Raw genomic sequence first — 21,257 nt, 5'->3', positions numbered from 1 at the left:
AGACAGAGAAATACTAAGGAACTGCAGGGGGCACTGGGGTTTAAGATGCAGTGTCAGCGAAGCTTTTCTCTGTTTCCATCTGCTGGCAGGGGGGGGGGAATAAACCCAGGAGTCTGGACTGATTGGGCACATAGAGGGAAAAGGAAATATCCCTAATTAAAGATAATCTGAAGAAATGCTCTTATCCCAAAGGTTAGGCAATGATTGTAGAATAATAACCCTCTAAATGGAAGCCTATACCTGTGATCTCAGTATGGGAGTGAAAAGTCACTGGGAGAATTGTGCAGTTAGGGAGGAAAAAATTCGATGTGTATCACTTGGATTATAATTATCATCTTTATTTTTTGAACTGAGACAAAGTTGAAGAAAGGTTTCATACACACTACTGAACAGCTTAGGATCATAAAACCAAATTCTGCAGGAACACATTATTGTCACACCCCTGTTGTATTTTGTGCAACAGCCGAGGCTGAGAGCTATCAGAAAGAGCCACGCAGAGTTGCTGCTGTCAAGGCCATATTCACACAGCCTCTGTTAAGGCCAGTTCTGCAGAACCACCTTTTCTGTGCATGCCACTGAATTAAAGTTATGATTCCAAGATATGTTCCCATTCTCCTTTGCTCTTGAAAAAAGGAATCCATTCCTTCCCTGAGCACCACTTTTTTTTCAGCTGTGATAACGGGAGGTAACATGATGTGGGTAGCTCTCCATCAATGATTAATTGAATTTGTGCTCTTGTTCTATGTGCAGGACATGTTAATTTTCCTTTCAGTTCTTAGAAACTGGTCCCAAAAGCAGTTCTCCTTTCATGTCTTTTTAACTTGGTAATCCTACCAAGTCAACACCGGAACAATAAGGTTGTATCCCACCTGTTTACTATAACGGTAAGGACTCAAGCTTGTCTTGGATCTTATTACCCACTATCTGGGAAGCATTTGGATCAGTGTTCGCAGTGTGGCTAAGCAGGGTCAGACTTCATGACGGACCACCGGGGACTACCAGGTGGTCAGCTGGCTAAGGAACCCACTGATGCATTGCAGCCCCCACCCAGTCTCCAACTATTATCAGCCTCTGGACAAAATTGGTCCTTTTTATTTTACAAAATAACTTAAAATGCTCTTTTCTAAAATTAAAGGTTTTGAAGCAGCATGTTACAGAAGTTGGAAAATACCATAATCTTATGTGCTCACGGGAGTTTCCCCTTTACAGATGTGGAAAATTGTTAAGATTTAAGCTGCCTAGGCTGCAGCATTATTTACCTTTCCCATTGCAGAAGAGCCGGCTAAGTTATATCCCCCAGTAAGGCATCAGGTTTCTCCGCTCCTTCTCATAAATGTCTGGTATAATACCATAAGGGGTGTGCACCATTTTCACACTGGTTTTCCCAAACAGCTTGCGTTCGTAGTCTATTAACTGCCTCCAGAAACCCACATTGGGCCTAATGACTGGGCGTCTGGATTTCACCCAGTTGTAAGCTTCCAGCAGAGACACCTTGTGGTACTTCATCAGATAGGCGATACATAGTGAGGCCGACCTGCTCACCCCTGCTGCGCAGTGCACCAGCGTGGCGCCGTGTTTCCTGGCAATGCTGTGGATTTTGTCGGCAACGCTGTCAAAGTACAAGGAGATGGGCGCGTGGGGCATGTCGGCCAGAGGCACTTTCACGTATTCAAACTGGGGCCAGTTGAAGTTTGGGATCTCTATGGTGGCGTTGATGATGCTGGTGATGCCCCGAGATAGCAGCAGGGTCCTGTTAGAAGCCACACTCCCTCGGCCGAGGTACAGGCAGGAGGTGATTTCGGCAATGCCTCCCAGCGCCCCATCAGACAGTAGGCGAGGGGCCAGAATGGCACGGTGAAGGTAGCTGTGACTTCTGGAGCTCATTGGGTTGTTGTGTGTCATGCCCTCATGGCCAGCAACAGAAGAGTGACTCTGCTCTGCAAAACAAAAGTGCAGTGATCTCTAATACTGCAAGATTTAAAAAAAAAAAAAAAAAAAAAAAATATATATATATATATATATTTATATATATATATATATATATATATTTATATATATATATACACATACACACACACATTGGTTCATGTGTCATAGCCAGAGGCCTTGTACAGATCAGCAGACAATCCTGGTAAAAGGTTACGTGAGCCAACATCTTTCTGCTCCCAGAGTGTGACTGATTTAATAGAAGCCTCATCGGTGCTGAATCTGATCTAGATCACAATACCCCCCACCCCCATTAAGATAATCTCAACATCAGCAGTGGCAGCAGGTGTTCATAAACTTCTGCAGGCATTAAAAACTGCACAAGGAAAGCATTGTCATAATTTGTGCATGAGGTTTTGTTTTTTTTTTTTCCTCCCTCACGTATCCAAAGATGGGATGACATACTGATACCAGACAAAGCCTTGTGGTGGCTGCCAAAGTTAAATTATGAAATTCTACTAAGGTGTTTGCTAGCCCTATGTTAATAGTTTGCATGCCATGGTTTAAAACTTGCACAGTTCCCCACCTTGCAGGAAGCCCCCATGTCTCTCCTAAGCTGCACTAACCCTTGCAGATTTCCCTGCAGGAGAAAACTGAGACCATGTTAACTGAAGCAATGAGAAATTCCTACTTACCTGATCATTTCCTTTTCTTTAATGAAGACAGGTTAATCCACGACCAGTGGGTTATGCACCTCTACCAGCAGGTGGAGATGAAGCACAGCTGATGTCATGGAATATTTATACCCCTGCAAGGACATCAGCCCGCCAGTATTGTCTGGAAAAGCCAACTGTGGACAAACTAACAATACTTAATTATCACCATTAACAGACATCTGTTCAAGCACTTAGCAACAGGAAACACTGAGCTCAGCCAAAGAGTGTAACCACTAATCTAGGGACTAAAACTGACACTTACTAGTTATCTATCCCCAGAACGCAGCCACTCAGGAGGACAAACTGGCATCCAAGGGCAGGAAAGTGGATTAACCTGTCTTCATTAGAGAAAAGGAAATTATCAGATAAACAGTAATTTCTCATTTCTCAGCAATCAGGTAGGTTAATCTACAACGAGTGGGATTTACCAAAGCTATTCTTGAACAGGGTGGAAGGCTGCCCTCAATCCAACCAACATCGCATGCACAGAGGCTGCTTTCTGGGCCTGCAATCCGGGCAGTAAAACCTGAAAAAAAAAGAGAGTGTAAGGAGGAGCATGTCGCAGCTCAGCAAAGCGAAGGGAGACAACAATTGAAGCTTCGCCTATGACACTGCCTGATCTCTAGTGGAATGAGCCCTAACCTGTTTAGTCAACAGATACTCAACATCCATATATGCAGCCGTGATAACTGCCTTAACCCAACGGGCTAATGTAGCCTGCTACGCCGACTCCCGCTGTTTACCTCCACCGTGGAGAAAAACAGGCAGTCAGCCTTCCTGAGAGGTTTTAATAACCTCCAATACCGCATCAGATGCTTCTTGACTTCCAAGTTCTGCAACAGACTATATTCATCCACAACTCTCTCCCTGTCCAGCACTAGCAGGGAAATTGATTGGTTCAAATGAAAATCCAAGGCCACTTTCGGCAAAAAAGGATGGTATAGTCAGAAGCTGGATCGCCCCCGGGGGTCACCTGCAAGAACGGTTCCCGGCAAGAAAAAGCTTGGACCCGACACGTGGAACAATTCATCACGAGAAACACCGCCTTCAAGACTTTAACCTCAAGGAGAGGCTACGCAGTAACCAAAAAGTGGAATTTGCCAAAATTCTAGAACCAGATTAAGGCTCTAATATGGCACCAGCACCCGCATGGGAGTATGAAGAAGCCTCACCCCCAACAAAACCAGGCCACATCTGGATGGGCCGACAAGGGTCCACCATTCACCTGACGCTTAAATAGGCAAGAGCTATCACCTGCACCTTCAAGAATGTAAGTGACTCATCCTGTGAGAATTCCAAAATGAGCGGGATCTTAACCGAATGAGGAAGCATGCCTCATTCCCATACCAAGCCTCAATACTCTCCAACCCGAACATAATCTAAAGAGAGAAAACGTTTTGTGCTCGAAGCAAAGTGGAAATCACAGCAGTGGAGACTTCACGCATCAGCAACAGAGCCCTTTTGAGGACCACACCGAAAGACACAATTGAGATGGACCTACACAAAGAATAGGTCCCTGTGGACAGGTAACCAAAAAGGAGAGTCTGCCAGGAGTCTCCGCAAATCTGCATACCACAGCCTCCTGGACCAATCTATCACCAGAAGCACCAGTCCCGTGTGTCCTTCGATCTTCTAATCACTCTGCCCAACATGGGCAGTGGAAAAAGCAAACCAAAGCTTGTCTTCCGGCCACTTCTGCTCAAGAACATCAATGCCCAAGGACTTCAGATATCCCCTTTGAGTGAAGAAGGGGAGGAACCTTAAATGGTGGGCCCCAGCAGCCCACTATGAGCTGGAACACTTCGTCCGACAATTTCCATTCTCCTGGATCCAGACTGTCTGCTGAATAATTGGCTCTTACATTGTCTTTTCCTGCAATATGGGAGGTGGAAATTTCCTGAAGATGTACTTCTGCCAATTCCAAGAGCTGGACTATTTCCTGCAACACTTGCTGGCTCTTGGTGCCTTCCTGGCGACTGATGCAAGCCACTATCATTGCGGTGTCCAACATTACTTGGAGCATTTGACGTTGCCAGCAATCAACAAACTGCAAGCATGCCAACTGTATGGCTCATGCTTCCAGATGATAGATGATCCAGATAAACTACTCTGCAGTCCTGCGCCATTAATTCCTGAAAGTGAACCTCCCAACCCTGGAGGCTCGCATCTGTCGTGAGTACCAGTCAGTTCGGTGTTTGTAGGTAAATGTTCTTCCTTAGATTATCCACTTTCAACCATCCCTGCATTTGGATCCTAGTCTTCACCAGTAACTGAAGCCGTATTGAAAAGTCCTGACTATGGACGCCATCATGCCACCAGTGTGCACTGAAGAGGACACGTGTGCCCTTGCCCATGGAACCACTTCTAGGGTGGCTACCATCAACCGAACACCTGCAGGTAAGACCGTATCACCGGGCGAATTGCTTATGTCAGTAGCCGTGCTGCACTATTTATTTCTAAATGTGGGACTCCGACAGGAACACTCTGCCTTGCTTTGTGTCGAAATGAACACCAAGACACTCCACTATCTGAGACAGCTGTAACTTGCTCTTGGTCAAGTTCACCACCCAACCTACATATTGCAGTAAGGAAACCACCTTGTGCGAGGCCTGAAGACTTCCTCCATGCCCAAATTATCCAAACGTCTTGATATGGGTGGACCAGAATACCATCCTGTCTCGACACTGTTGCTATCACCACCAGGTCCTTGAAGAAGGTTCTGGGCGTGGTGGCCAAACTGAAAACTGATAATGCTGCCCCAAAACAACAAACCCCAGAACCGATGATGCTCCAGCCAAGTGGAAATATGAAGATACACCTCGACAAATCCAGAGACTTAAACTCCCCCGTCTGTAATGCCATTTTCACTGAGCATAAGACTTCCATGTGTAAACGAGCCACTCGCAATGACTATTGACTTCCTTTAGGATCAGGATGACAAGAGGAAACCTTTTTGGGTATAATGAAATTAATGGAAAAACGACCTGTACTTTCTTATGATTTTAAGCACTGGAACCATGGCCCACCTGCTCAAGAGCCTTGATAATGTTATCTCTACTGCCAGCCTCTTTTCCAAAGAGTTGCAGAGAGAAGTCATGAAGTCGCCCCAAGGAAAGCAGAACTCCAGAGCATGGCCGTTCCTTATCACCTCCAGAACTCACTGGTCTGACGTGATCTTGACCCAACCTTGATAAGAGAAGACAGACGAACCGCTATCTCCAGTTCTAGGAGGTGGTTCAGCACACCTTCATTGAGGGAGTCTGGATACATCACCACTTAGGCCTACGGCCCATCTGAGCTACCTGGGCCAAAAGGACTACTTAGAGGTAGAGCCTTCTGAAAAGGCGCTTCACTGTAGGGCCAAAAATGTTTGAAAGCCCTTGTGCCGAAACAGTGCGATGCCTGCTTTTAATCCTCTGGTAAACGAGGAACTTGGAACTCACTCCACCTGTTGGCATTTATTCTAACTCACTCCCAGAACCAAGTGTGATCCTTTAAGCCGGTTCCATCACTGCCCTGATATTCAAACCATTCTCGTCAACTTCCTGAGATAGAAGCAAAAAAGCACGAGCCACCAGGGAGCAGCAAGAGGCTAACTGCAATTCATTGCCACCACCTCAAGGCCTGTATAAGGATAGCCTCAACTCTCCTGTCCTATGCATTTGCCAAAGCTGCTGCCCCTTCTGCAAGAAAGGTCATCCACTTGGAGACTGTACACACCAGCACATTCCCTTTCAGAAAACACAACTGCTGTCTCTCGCTGCAGGATCCAAGGCGTACAGACTTACCAAGCTCATCCCCCTTTAAAATTAGTTTCTGGAGTGCCCCATTCAAGGCCAATCTTACTCTCCAACCTGAATGCTACTGGTGCCATTTATTTATTTATTTAGAATTTTTTTATATACTGACAACCGTTTGCACATCGTATCGGTTTACAAATAACTTGTAACTTTTCGGCAATGCCTTTACAGAGAACAATAACTATGAATACAGGAACTAACAAACTAATAAAGAAACAGAGTAACAATTAACAAGATTCAATGGCATATAGTCGATAAACTGATTAGAGAACTGGGTAGGCAAAAGGAAAATTACAGGATTTTCGACCAAACATTAGGGTAGCAGATATAGGATTCAAAAGGAGTGTTAGCAGGAGGGGGGAGAGTAGAGTGGAATGAGCAGTTTAAAAAAGTGTTAGCATGGTGGGGAAGTAGAAGCACATTGTACAAGGTTATGCCATGGATAAGACAGCCACTAGCAGCATGCTTACAAACAGCATCTGACAATTGTGCGTCCAGGTGTACGTCCTTGTACAAGGCAAGCCCAGACAGGATGCCTAAAATTAGGGTGCGCAAGTATGAGATACCTTTATTTAAGATAGGATGTCCCATAAGTGCATACTCTTAGGGGCGGATTTTAAAAGGCGCACGAATAGCCTACTTTTGTTTGCGCTCCAGGCGCAAACAAAAGTACGCTGGATTTTAGTAGATACGCGCGGAGCCGCGCGTATCTGCTAAAAACCTGGATCGGCGCGCGCAAGGCTATGGATTTTGTATAGCCGGCGCGCGCCGAGCCGCGCAGCCTACCCCCGTTCCCTCCAAGGCCGCTCCGAAATCGGAGCGGCCTCGGAGGGAACTTTCCTTTGCCCTCCCCTCACCTTCCCCTCCCTTCCCCTACCTAACCCACCCGCCCGGCCCTGTCTAAACCCCCCCCCTTACCTTTGTCGGGGGATTTACGCCTCCCGGAGGGAGGCGTAAATCCCCGCGCGCGAGCGGGCCTCCTGCGCGCCGGGCCGCGACCTGGGGGCGGGTACGGAGGGCACGGCCACGCCCCCGGACCGCCCCGGGCCGTAGCCACGCCCCCGTACCCGCCCCCAAAACGCTGCCGACACGCCCCTGAAACGCCACGACGACCGGGCCCGCCCCCGACACGCCCCCCTCAGAGAACCCCGGGACTTACGCGAGTCCCGGGGCTCTGCGCGCCGGGAGGCCTATGTAAAATAGGCTTCCCGGCCCGCAGGGCCCTGCTCGCGTAAATCCACCCGGTTTTGGGCGGATTTATGCGAGCAGGGCTCTGAAAATCCGCCCCTTAGGCAGCAGGAGCAGAGAACTACACGAACTAAGGACGTCCAAAATTTGGACGTCCAATCCATGCGGTCCAGACGGATGCCCAACCTAGACATGCATTCAGTTATATTGTAAACCGGCATGATGTACCCACGAATGTCGATATTTAAAAGCTAATAAATAAATAAAAAGTGTGAACAGACGTCAGTCACTGTTTCGCGGCAGACTTGCACAGAAGGAGGCGCGTGAATGCCACTGCAGCCTATGACAGGGCGTCTCGGAGAAACCTGAGACCAGGGCCTAGCCAAAAGGCTGCTCAACCCGCCAAAACTGCCTTGACTTCCCAAGACCTTCACAGAGGCAGGAACTAACGTTGGATTGACACGCTGAAGGTCAGAAACCAGACCAGATGAGGGGACGAGGGATCCCTAGAATTATCCCTCACGGTTTTTTTGTTTTTAACATCTCCTTACCTGAGCTCAGCCAGTTCCGGCCGAGTACAGAGTCTGTCTCTGGCTGCAAGGGAAGAGGGCTAATGCCTTCACTTGACATTCCTGCAACTGCTACTCTCTCAGCTAATTCTCTCCTGGCATCTAAGTCCATACTGGAAAACTGGTTACCAGACCAAGGCACTTGACTGAGGCAGGGATCATGAGCTATCACCTCAGGAGAACTCGACTGAGGGAGGGACCATAAGGTATCACCTCAAGAGAAGCAGTGCATGATTAATCTCCTCCTTTTTTTCTCCTTCTCTCTCTCTTTTATTTATTTATTTTTTTTTTTTAAACATTCCCCACTAGGGCGATACACGTAAATCATCTGCTGAAGATGAAGAATACTGGCAGGCTGATGTCACAGCAGGGGGTATATATACCATGATATAATTTGCTCCTGTCTGAATGCTGAGAAAAAATTCTTATTGATCTCAGTAATTTAAGTATTGCATTACACTTAGTTTTTATTATGAAATTCAATACCTAGAGCACCAAAGGATATCTTCCCCTCTTATATATGTAAAAAAACAAACAAGGATATGTTATGATATATAAACATGCAGAGGTAGAGCTACTATTTTGCTGCAATAGGGTGTGAATTTGTTTTTCATTTACAGTTGGATTATGAAATATAGCAATATGCTGAATGAAGGCAGAAAATCACAATCCGGTCCATCCATTCTGACCTCTTCTTCTGTACATGCTGCAGAGGACACATCTCGGCTACCTGCCACTGTATGTGACCAACTGCATGGTTTCTCCTTAGCCAGGACTTCTGTGTTTTGTTTTTTTTTGTTTGTTTTTTTTTATCTTCCTCCTCTGCATGTCACCATCTTGGGCAGAAGAGCACACACAATCCCCACTAAAATTCCTCCAGCCCCCCTTATCCCCCAACAATATGGGCATGACTTTTACCTAAACACCTGGCCTCCTGCAAGCCAGAACCAGCTCCTTGAGCACACCCTAGTGTTTCCATTGGGAATAATGGAAAGCGTTTGGTGAAATGAAGAAATTACTTACCTGATACTTCTTCCTTAGAGTAGGCAGATGGTCTCAGGACCAATGGGGTTTATATTCCCCTGCCAGCAGATGGAGACGGAGTCAGGTTTCAAAGCTGACGTCACCCTAGATACAACCCTGCAGTGACCTCAGCCCTTTAGTATTCTCTTCAAAAGTTACTGTGGATATACTATTGAAAAAACGATTAAAAACGGATAACTGTAATTATACTCAACCAAACAAACACTGAACTCCAGTAAGATTATAGATGCCCTGAACTAGTGACTGGATGACTGTTTACCCGTAATCTCTTGGAATCAATATCCATTCCACAGGCGAATCCTTGGCACCGTTCTTGGGCAGCCGTTGGTGGGATGTTGAATCCATCCGTCTACACTAAGGAAAACAAAATTATCAGGTAAGTAATTTCCCCATTTCCTAGCGTGCAGCCAGATGGACTCAGGACCAATGGGATGTACAAAAACTACTCCCAATCGGGGGTGGGAGACTGCCCGCAGTCCGGTTAACACCGCTCTTGCAAGGGCTGCATCCTCCCGGGCCTGAACATCCAGGCGATAGAACCTGAAGAAGGTGTGCAAGGAGGACCACTTTGCCGCTCGGCAGATGACGACGGGAGACAGCAGTCTAACTTCCACCCATGAGACTGCCTTAGCCCTAGTGGAACGAGCTTTAAACTGAAGGGGTAATGGCTTTCCTGCCTCCGCATAGGCTCCTGTGACCACCTCCTTAATCCAGCGTGCTATGGTAGCCCGCAAAGTTGGTTTGCCCTGCTTCCATCCACCGTGAAGGACAAACAGGGGTCCGTCTTTTGGAACGATTCTGAAACTTCCAGTTACTGCACCAAAAGCCTACTGTGACCTTGGGCAAGTCACTTTCCCTCTATTGCCTCAGGTACAAACTTAGATTGTAAGCCCTCTGGGGATAGAGAAATACCTACAGGACCTGAATGTAATCCACTTTGAAGTACTGAAAAAAAAAGTGTGAAAAGCGGAATATAAATCTAAATAAATAAATACATACATATTGACATTCAAATGGCGGAGGAGGTAGTGCTTATCTAGGGATGACAACGAAATGGACTGATTCAAATAAAATTCCGAGTCTACCTTGGACAAGAAGGATGGAACGGTACAAAGCTGTAATGCTCCTGAAATCATCCGGAGGAACGGTTCCCGACACAACAATGCCTGTAGTTCAGAGATGCGATATAGACACCAGGAACACTTTTTTCAGGGTTAATAAATGCAAAGAAAGACTGCGCAGTGGCTGAAAGGAGGGCCCTGCCAAAATCCCCCCAATACAAGATTAAAATTCCACAAGGGAACCCGCCACCGTAGGGCTGTCCGGAGGTGCTACGCCCCTTTCAGAAAACGGGCCATGTTTGGATGAGCCGACAAGCGGGTTCTGTTCCCTCGCCCCGAAACAGGAGCGAGCTGCTACCTGGACATTCAAGGAGTTAAGGGTCAAACCTTAAGTTGTCCTGCAAAAATTCCAGAATTAGTGGGATTTTGACCATCTGAGGGGAAACACCGCATTCCTTGTACCAGGCCTCAAATACTCTCCAGACCCGTACATACGCTAGGGACATAAAGAACTTCCGTGTGTGGAGTAAGATGGCAATTACTGCCGCCGAATATCCTTTCTTCATCAGGCGAGTCTTCTGAAGGGCCAGACAGTAAGACAAAATTGAATCGGATCCTTGTGAAGGACTGGTCCCCGCTGTTACAGGTCCCTGTGCGGTGGGAGGTACAGAGGGGGACTCCACCTGGAGTCTCCACTTCTCCGCATACCACAGATGCCTGGGCCAATCTGGAGCTACTAGTAGGACTAATCCCCTGTGGTGCTCGATTCTGCGAATGACCTTGCCGAGGAAGGGCCATGGAGGGAAGGCGAATAGCAGCTCCTCTTCCAGCCAGGACTGAATGAGAACGTCGATCCCCAGGGTCAACTGATCTCTTCTGCGAATGAAGAATCAGAGAATCATCACATTGTGAGATGCGGCCGGCAGATCGATGGACGGGAGACCCCAGTGATCTACTATCAGCTGAAAGGCTTTCGCCAACAATGTCCACTGTCCTGGATCCAGACTCTCCCTGCTTAGAAAGTCTGCTATGATGTTGTCTTTTCCTGTGATGTGGGAGGCTGAGATCATCTGTAGATAGATCTCCTTATGGAATGGGCAGAAATTAATCTCCTGTGACACTTGCTGGCTTTTAGTTCCACCCTGGCAGTTGATGTAGGCTACTGTTGTTGCATTGTCCAATATTACGCAGACCACTTAACCTTGAAATATGTGGCTGAACTGTACACACGCTAGTCTGACTGCCCGAGCTTCCACGTGGTTTATGTTCCAGAGGGCCTCTTCCTTGATCCAACGCTCCTGGGCCATCAGTTCCTGAAAGTGAGCTCCCCAGTCCAGAGGCTCGCCTCTGTCGTGAGGACCAGCCAGTTTGGAGGGGACAGGGGTATACCCCTGCCCAGATACGCTTCTTGCAGCCACCACTGGAGCTGAGAGCATATTTCCATTGGTATGTGGAGGCAAATCGAATAGTCTTGAGACAGTGGGTTCCAACGTGAGAGCAGGGAGCGTTGAAGTGGTTGCATGTGTGCCCTCGCCCACAGCACTACTTCCATGGTTGCCGCCATCAAACCAAGGACTTGAAGATAGCTCCATACCGTCAGGCATATTGTGTTCATCAACAGACACACTTGGGACATCAATTTCCTTATCCTCGTGGTCGGGAGGAAGAACTTGCCCTGCTTGGTGTCGAACCAGGCTCCCAGTTATTCCAAGGACTGGGAGGGTTTCAGACGGATTTTGTCCACGTTTACAACCCAACTGATTTCCTGAAGCAAAGAGGTCACCCTGTTGGTCACCCAGAGACTCTCTTCCATGAACTTTACTTGGATCAACCAGTTATCTAAGTACGGGTGCGCCAGGATTCCCTCTTTTCTCAAAGCTGCCACTACGACCACTATAATCTTGGAAAATGTTCTGGGGCAGTGGCCAGGCCAAAGGGCAGTGCCCATAACTGATAATGGCAACACAGTACCACAAAACATAGGAAACTATGTTCTTGCCAGATTGGAATATGTAGGTAGGCCTCAAATAGGTCCAGGGAGGTTAAGAACTCTCCTGATTGTACAGCCGTTTTCATAGAGCGTAGGGTTTCCATGCGGAAATGAATCACTTGTAGATGTCGGTTGAGGTCCAGGATGGAGAGAGAGGAACTTCCTTCTTGGGTACGATGAAATAGATGGAATAATGCCCCATATTTTCCTGGGGCACAGGTTCTGGGATTATAGTTCTCATACTGAGGAGCCTTAACAGGGTAGTCTCCACTGCCTGTTTCTTGTGCTGGGAGTGGCAAGGAGATATGAATATGTCCCGAGGCGTGATGCAAATTTCCGGCACATATCCTTCTCATATGACCTCCAGTACCCATTTGTCCAAAGTGATCTTAACCCACTGTTGGTAGAAGAGGGACAAGTGACCCCCCTAATTCTTTGTTCCGAGGGTAGGTTGGCAAAACTTCATTGGGGGTTTCAGAACAAACCTGAATCCAGTCTAACCCTCTCTTGGCTGCCGACTCTGAAAGGACTGCAACCTCCCAAAGGACAGACACCTCTGAAATGTCAAGTTTCTCTAGGGGCAAAAGCATTGGGAGCCCCTGGATCAACCCCTCATGGATGAGGGGCGCTGTAACTGCTTTCTCTTATCTTTTGGTAGCTGGGATGGAGATTCGCCCCATTTACTGGCCAGATTTTCCAATTCGCTTCCGAAGAAAAGCGATCCTTTAAAGGGCATCTTTAGGAGAGTTGCCTTGAAGGTTACGTCTGCTGACCAATTTCGCAGCCATAGTTGTCTTCTGGGCGCCACCACTGAGGCCACTCTTCTGGCTGAGGTACAGACTAGGTCCGAGCCCGCGTCAGATAAAAAGGTGGTGGCAGATTCCATAACCGCTTGAAATTCACCACAGAGTCATCTACCTCCCGAGAGCGGAGCAGGCATGAACGACCTAACAGGTCACAACAAGAAGCAATCTGTAAGGTCATTGCTATTGCATCAAAAGCCTTTTAAGGATGGACTCCATCCGTCTATCATGCGCATCCTTTAAGGCCACTCCTCTCTCCACTGGGATAGTTGTTAGCTTAGAGAAGGCACAGACCAACGCATCCACTTTAAGGAAACAGAAATGTTCTCTCGCTGCTGGATCCAGTGGATATAGAGCTTCTAACGCTCACCCACCTTTAAAATTTGCTTATGGGGCATCCTATTCCAAGTCTGAAAGATAGCAAGAGGCTTTCCATAGGGAAATCAGAATGGGATTCTTCTTTGGTCCCGTCATAGAGTCTGCCCCAGGAACTCCCAGCATCTTCAGGGTCTGGGAAACCAGGGCCGGCAATTCGTCTCTATGGAAAAACCGTAACATGGTCTGATACAGTTCTAAACCAGAGGGGATTTCCCCATCTTCCAAGGAATCTGGATCCTCTTCTTCATCCGTGCCCTCCGGGTCCCTGCCAGGAATACCCTTAGTGAGTAGGCATGCTTAAAGGTCTGCCAATAGCACTGGGAGGGTGGGGGGGGCTTACTGGCTGAGGTTCCCTCTGGACAGGGGCAAGTGAGGTAGCAGACTGTGCCTGCACGAAGACTTGAAGGCCTTGAAAGAATTCCACTTAAGAGAAGGCGGCCGGGTCCATGCAACCCCTCAGGAGGTACTGGGGTAGGTGCCGCTAAATTTCTCTCTCCCATGGATGATCCAGTCCCTCGGTTACTCAGATCCGGGGTACTTCCGGTTAAGCTGTGGCTGAACCATCCTCTGAATGGGAGGAGCCAGGGAGGCCAACTCTCCCTGGGCTTCCTCACAATGCTGACATAAGCAAGAATCTAGGTCAGACTGTGCAGCCCTAATGTGACAAGCAGCACAGAGAGAAAGGTGCCTATGTTTTGCTGCCAGAGCCATTGGCCGCAGTGAGGTGCACATGCAGCCTGTGCGCCCAGCTTTATTTGTATTCTACGCCTAGTAAGTTGTGCGCGTATGTACATGCACAGAGCCGATTACGCACTGCGCGTACCAAAGCTCTATGGTGGGCAATACAGGTACCCAAACGCGCACAAGATGGCGCCACCGTAGCCTACCATGTGGTGTACTCACCAAGCCTAAAGCGGGACCTAGCCTTCCGGGGGGCCGCTTAACCCACTCAGAAGCCCACTTCCCCTTACCTCAACCGGATCAGGAACGACATTGGTACGGTGCGACAAGCAAGGAGACTGGAGAAAGTCTTACCGAAACCCCTCCAACATCTCTGAATCTAGAGGAAATCCCTTTTTTCTTTTTTTTAAGATTTACCTGGACTCACCGCTGCGTACAGAGACTTTGTCCGACACTGCCGCCCTTGGCTTCCTGCACCAGCTGCCTTGCAGCTGCTTCAGCAGCAAAGTCCATGCTGAGAACCGGCTACTGGACCAAGGCCCACCTCTGAGGGATCTTGGAAATCACCTCAGGAACTCTCAGCTGGGGGAGGGACCTTTAGGTATCATCATAAGAGAGCGGGGCTCAATCTTTTCTCCAGTTTAAAAATAGAATTTCTTCTTCCAAAAGGTACAGCGTTCCCCATAGGAAAAGCATGTCCACATCTGCTGGAGACTGAGAAATACTGAAAGGCTGAGGTCACTGCAGGGGTGTATCTAGGGTGATGTCAGCTTTGAAACCTGACTCCATCTCCATCTGCTGGCAGGGGTGCATAAACCCCATTGGACCTGAGTCCATCTGGCTACACGCTAGGAAACTAATAATTTCATAATGCAGATTATACTGGCCAGTGTTCAGTCACTCTAGCAGAATGACTCTTGGCTCGTTAGTAGTCACTTAGTCCATTAATGTTAGCTGGAAGGACTTAAGGAGCTGGAGCTATGGTAGGGACCACACTGCTGCCTATAGTATTTCAGGACTAAATCACAACCATATCGCACCTGAAAAGTTTATCACTGTAAACTTTTTTTTTATTAAATCTTGAAGCTGCTGCTACCTCCCTAAACCCCTGGGAGCAGCATCTTTCAAAACAGTGTCACAAATTACCCAAGATGGATGGGCACACTATTGGTTCATGTAGTATGTGTGACATCAAAACCAATGTGAACCAATCAAATCCATGCATTTAAAAAAAAAAAAAATTGATGCAATAGTCTACTCCTAATTAATACAAGATTATTTCTGCTTGAGGTGTATGCTTTGGATGCACTGCCCTGTATCTGAAAAAAAAAAGCAAGATTAGTTTTGGCTTGTGAAATGATCACATTTCTTTGTGTCTCAATGAAATGGAATGTCTGGTATCTCACGCAACAGGGCACACATTAAAATATTGACAAGCGACGTCTGGTTCACACTTACACTTAATGATCTGCTGGGGGTGTGCACTAGACAGGCGAACATTTGTCCTGGAGCTGTTGGGGGGAAAGCAGTATAGAAAAGTTAGTAAGAAGGCAAATGAAAGCCAGCAGAACACTATAGCAGTTAAACAGAGCAATGCCATCTTGGCGAAAGGATGAGCGCAGAAATGTACCAATGTTTAAACCGGCATTCTTCCTACGTTGTGCTGCAGTGACAGGGCAGGCTTGAGCGCAGGGGCAGCACTAGGGAAAGGAAGCATTCTAAAGCCATGGTTTGTTCCCATCATCCCCTCCATGAACATGTTGCTTCTCACACTTCAACTCTGTGAATTTAGGGTGGAGGGTTGTCACTAAAAGTGCCATAAACTGAAGTTTCTTGCATCAACTGTCTATATATAAACACACACTCACACATATATATGTGTGGGTATGTGTGCAGAAAGAGAGAGACTATATGATAAATATTTAGTGTGGTGATCCTGAAAAACAAAGCGTGGAACCCTTGCTCCAGGGCCATTATCCTGATGTAGATCCCCACTGATCTGTGAGCAGCAGGCGGCCCTGGCCATGCCTGGGAGTAATAGGGGTAAAGAAGAACAGGCAACTGGGTTTGAAAGGGAATAAAAAGCAAGTGAAGGCAATACGTACTGGAGCATGCTTACACGTGAAATTCTCTGCCTAGGAAATCAATTCTGTCAAGCCATGCTGTGTGTTGTCAACCAATAAAATATAAAACGGAGAGGCTGTCAGAGGAGGTTTGCAGACACACAGGCAGAATCTGTGATGGCTAATCTCAGACCTCCACTCCTCATCTATTCTACTTTCAGTATTTCCCTACCACGGTCTCTCTCCCATCCTTCCTTACTGGCTCTCAGGAACAGTTCCTGTTTATGATCTAACACTGCTCTGCTCTCTTCTTTTGGAACCTGCCTCAGTGTCACTCTCAGCTGTATACGACAGGGGGAGGAGGGGGATCTTGGCAGTAGGCCTCCATTTGCACTTACCTGCAGTAAGTGCAAATGGAGGCCTACTGCCTCGTGGGAGAGTGCACAGGCCACTCTCCTGTGCGCACGATTCAGTATTCAAATGAGCGCCCGCAGTAAAAAGAGGCGCTAGGGACACTAGCGCATCCCTAGCACCTCTTTTTTGACAGGAGCGCCGGCTGTCAGCGAGTTTGACAGCCGACACTCAATTTTGCCAGCGTCAGTTCTCAAACCCGCTGACAGCCACGAGTTCGGAAACCGGACACCGGCAAAATTGAGGGTCCGGTTTTCAACCCGTGAGCTGATTTTAAATTTTTTTTTTTAATTATTTTTTACTTTTGGGACCTCCGACTTAATATCGCCATGAGGGTGCACTTCCCCGGCGCCGGCAGAAATTAGCGCCTACCTTTGGGTAGGCGCTAATTTCTGAAAGTAAAATGTGCGGCTTGGCTGCACATTTTGCTTACTGAATCGCGTGGGAATAACTAATAGGGCCATCAACATGCATTTGCATGTTGCGGGTACTATTAGTTTCGGGGGGGGGGGGGGGGGGGTTGGTCACGTGTTTTTGACTGAATAAGGGGTAAAGCTAGCGCGTCAAAAACGAGTATCCAAATGCGGGTTAACAGTGCGCTCCAAAAGAAGAGAGCAGAGCAGTGAAGCGCACTGTACTGTCTCGGCCTTCTGGTTAGATGCAGTACTCCACCTTAGCCATTGCAATGGTATTACTCCTGGAGGGGAGGGAGTCAGAAATGTAACTTCATCCCCGTTCCCCTTTCTGCCCACCAGATCCAATGGGAAGGGGTGGGATATGTGAATCTAGGGGCCTAAATAAAATCCAAAATCTACACATTTGCAGCTCGTCATAGTCTCTGTTTTTATCACCCAGCAGGCTCACCTATTAATTTTAACATTAGCTTCTTGAGCTCACTGAAGCCCAGACCTTCCCAGGGACTGCTGCTTCCCTCAAGGAACCATAAGACCTGCAAATGCCTTTATCAGTAGCTGCCATCCCAGAAACAGATTTGTGTTCGTTCTCGTCAGCTCAAAAGGCAGTCCAGGGCATGTATGCACACATCTCTTCCACCTGGCTAATCTCTGCAGGCTCCGCAGCACTGAGCTACCCCCTCCAGGCTTTGCAGGGGTGAGAATATGATTAAAGCAAGCAAGGCCATAACCACAGTCTCTGGGACAAAGCCACTACAGCAGCCAGGGCAAATTCACGTTTCACGGCAAGGTTTTAACGTTTCTATTTTTCTTCACTGTTTTCTTCCCAAGCCCCATCCTAAGACATTTCTGGATGATTACCAAGTAGCAATTTTCTTTAAAAAAAAAAAAAAAAAAAAGTTACTGATTCAGGGCCAGCACCAGCTTCCATGTAAATCAGAGAAAAGGAAGTTCAGACAGGTTCCACGTCAGTGACCTGGCAGAAAATCACCACTGATGATTACTTTTTTCTGACACCTCATGGGTATAATTAATGCACACAAAAAAAAAAAACACCTTTTCCAGCAGAATGGAAGCTCTAGAACAAAAGGTTGAGAGTTGAGGATGGATGCATGCCACAATCTCCAGAGGGGGAGGTGGTGAATGCAAAAACTGTAACAGAATTCAAGAACACCTAAGATAAGCAAGAGAGGATCCCTAGTTACAAAGAAGTGGGGTCTATGGCATTGCACCAGGAAGCAAATTACACAGACTGATGAGCCTTCTTTACTGCTTTAAAACTGCATGTTTCTGTGTCCTTCCTGAAACTAAATGACCAATACAAACCTCGCCCAGCCCCGAGTCCAGCACCATTTTGATGTCATCATGGTGCCAATCTCATGGGCCAATTCAGTAAAGTCCGTGGGAGAGCGGGCAATTCTGTATTTAAATGAGGCCCAGCGGTAGAAACAGGCAAAAAGAGGCGCTAGGGACACTAGCGCATCCCTAGCGCCTCCTTTTGGCCCGGAGCGGTGGCTGTCAGTGGGTTTGACAGCCGACGCTCAATTTTGCCGGTGTCAGTTCTCGAGCCCGCCGACAGCCTCGGGCTCATAAACCGGACGCTGGCAAAATTGAGTGTCGGGTTTTCAACCCGACAGCCGTGGGCCGACTTCAAATTTTATTTATTTATTTACTTTTTTACCCTTCAGGGCCTCCGACTTAATATCGCCATGATATTAAGTTGGAAGGTGCACAGAAAAGCAGTTTTTACTGCTTTTCTGTGCACTTTCCCGGTGCCCGAAGAAATTAGCGCCTACCTTTGGGTAGGCGCTAATTTCTGAAAGCAAAATGTGCGGCTTGGCTGCACATTTTACTTACTGAATCGTGCGGGAATACCTAATATAATCCATAACGCAGTACACAATACAGATAACTCTGCAGTCAGTAAAATGTTCCACCCCCACAAACCTCAACGGAACACCAGAACTTCTGACAAACGACTTCTCGAAATACCCACATATCCCATGGCAAAGCTTACGAACACCAAAAATAGAGCTCTCTCCATAGCTGGGCCAAAACTCTGGAATGCCCTACCATACTACCTAACCAATATCATCGATAATAAAGCATTCAAAAAAGAACTGAAAACCTGGATCTTCAGCCAGACTTTCAATGATGACTTAAGCAAATTACAATTATGATGCCTTAAGCCTCCACCTACTTCTCCCCTCTTCTCTTTTCCGCAGATATTTACCCCTTCCTCCTCCCACTGCCTCCCCCTCTATTGTATATACCTTCCTCGTTTTTCGTTTCTATATTCATTTTCGTTATTTGGCTTAAACTATTTTAGTTATTTCCTGTTACAACCTGCTCCATGACCTGTTATATATACTTTTGTTTCACTACTTGTTCTATGTATCATTGTTTCGTTTCAATGTAAACCGGGGTGAAGGCATGCGCTAAACCTCGGTATATAAAAGCTTCAAATAAATAAATAAATAAATAAATAGGGCCATCAACATGTATTTGCATGTTGAGGGCGCTATTAGGTTTGGTGAGTTGGACGCGTGTTTTCGGCCCCTTACTGAATAAGGGGTAAGGGAAAACGCGCATCCAATGGCAGGTTAACTGTGCGCTCCATCAGAGCGCACTGTACTGTGTCGGCCCGTCAGTGTCAACCGGTGAGACTGGAGGTGAGTGGACATCCCTCCTGCCCCTTTCACAATTTAAGACCCCCCACCGAAAGGACAATTGGCCAGGGAATGTCCCTGGCCTCTGCTGCTTTTTCAGGCAAGGGGGGAGAGGGGCCTGTGGAAGCCGCAGCTAGGCTCAGCCCAGCCCATCCAGGATAGGCCCAGGGCCTGGCTCATTTTGGCAGAAGCCCTCGGGGAGCCCCAGACCAGTAACAAAGGGGATTTTTTTTTTTTTTTTTTACAAAGCTTATTCAAAGATTAAATGAAAGGAACACAATTTCAATGGTTTTTCTTTCATTCTATTTTGAAAATGAAATATCGTTGACATTTCCTATTTTGTTTCAAATGAATGCACATCTCTTGCCAATGGGAGGAGGGACAGAAATAATCTACTCCTCTTCATAAAGCTTTACGCCCTGTATAAGATTTTTTTGCACACCTCCTGAATTTGACAGAACAGAGGCCATCATGTAGGTCAGAATTCATGATCCAGAGGATGATCTGCAGCCATGGAGAAGACAAAATCAATTAAAAAGCTAAACTATAATATCTATAAACCCCACTGTGCTCCCTTTTTGGGAGGAAGGTGGTATATGAGCCTAAAATACACAGAGAGATATCTTTGTGCGATATTTGTCATCCCTGGAAAAACATCCAAGACAGAGGCTAAACCGAACTTCTCCTAAGGACTTGCCTGGAGCTGCAAGAAGAGTCAGAATCACTTAAAGTGAACATCCGGGTTTGCTGCCTGCTAACAGAGCCAGAAACTTGCTTTAGGGGAGCCGGGCGCAGTTCCAGCATAAAAGGAAAAAAATTGCTTTCTGCAAAGGCAAAAAGTCCTGGAGCGGATAAAGCTGCCTCCCAAATTCACTTCTGTAGCATGGAGCAGCTGATTGATTTCCAGTAAAGGCTTCTAATTAGGGAAGAAAAAATTATATTTGTGAAGTGCTTTTGCTGTTCTTTGAAGCATCACCAATTTGTATATTTTGGGTCAATACTTTTCACACAAATTACAGCTTAGGAGTGGAGCTGAATCTTACATGACTGCAATGCAAAGTTGGCATGGACGCACACCAAGAACGTGTGCAGCTTCTGTAGGTGGAACCTACCCCCTCATCCCCCCCCACCGCTCCCCCCAAATAAAAGTTCATGCCTGTAAAGTCGGGGTAATTCTACATCTGAACTTCATACAGTTCCAGTTTCTTGCATCTCTGGTTTCAGTACCAAGGGAAAATAAATCTGATAGGATGAAGAAAGAATTCTGACCCAATGTGATTCTCTTAGGAGCACTGCCATCACATTCCACAGTATCAGAGGCAGCTGCCCTCCACCTGCTGCATCCTGGGATTTGTAGTCCTTTTTTTCTTTGTGTCCCAGCGGTTTCCTCCAGCTCAGCTGGAGGGCTGGGATCTGGCGCTAGGAGCCTTCAGTCACAACTTGCTGGGGACTTTAGTCCTGTTTTATACCCGCTCCCTGCTTCCTTTAGTCCTTGGTTAGGGGCCATGCACCAGGGCCTCTAGGAGAGGCTTGGGACATGTTGCT

At 47.1% G+C, this 21,257-nt stretch overlaps 1 protein-coding gene across 3 annotated transcripts in view; it reads right to left on the bottom strand.

Moving 5' to 3' along the window:
• Positions 1 to 300: 300 nt before the first annotated feature.
• DUSP14 (dual specificity phosphatase 14) overlaps positions 301 to 21,257 on the bottom strand; it is a 28,617-nt gene continuing 7,660 nt past the window's right edge. The window contains exons 1-3 of one of the 3 annotated variants that reach the window (XM_029613419.1): positions 16,413 to 16,424; positions 15,615 to 15,667; positions 302 to 1,937 (exon numbers count right to left, since the gene is read on the bottom strand). In XM_029613419.1, the coding sequence (XP_029469279.1) occupies positions 1,288 to 1,902 (615 nt within the window). In that variant the 5' untranslated portion in view covers positions 1,903 to 1,937; positions 15,615 to 15,667; positions 16,413 to 16,424 and the 3' untranslated portion in view covers positions 302 to 1,287. Of the gene's footprint in view, positions 1,938 to 15,614; positions 15,668 to 16,412; positions 16,425 to 21,257 lie in introns of those variants that run through there. The other 2 variants (XM_029613417.1, XM_029613418.1) reach the window with 2 other exon arrangements.

This window comes from Rhinatrema bivittatum, chromosome 8 (assembly GCF_901001135.1).
Source record: "Rhinatrema bivittatum chromosome 8, aRhiBiv1.1, whole genome shotgun sequence".
In the NCBI taxonomy this organism is placed as follows: Eukaryota; Metazoa; Chordata; class Amphibia; order Gymnophiona; family Rhinatrematidae; genus Rhinatrema; species Rhinatrema bivittatum.
This window is presented reverse-complemented; position numbering and strand designations above follow the sequence as displayed.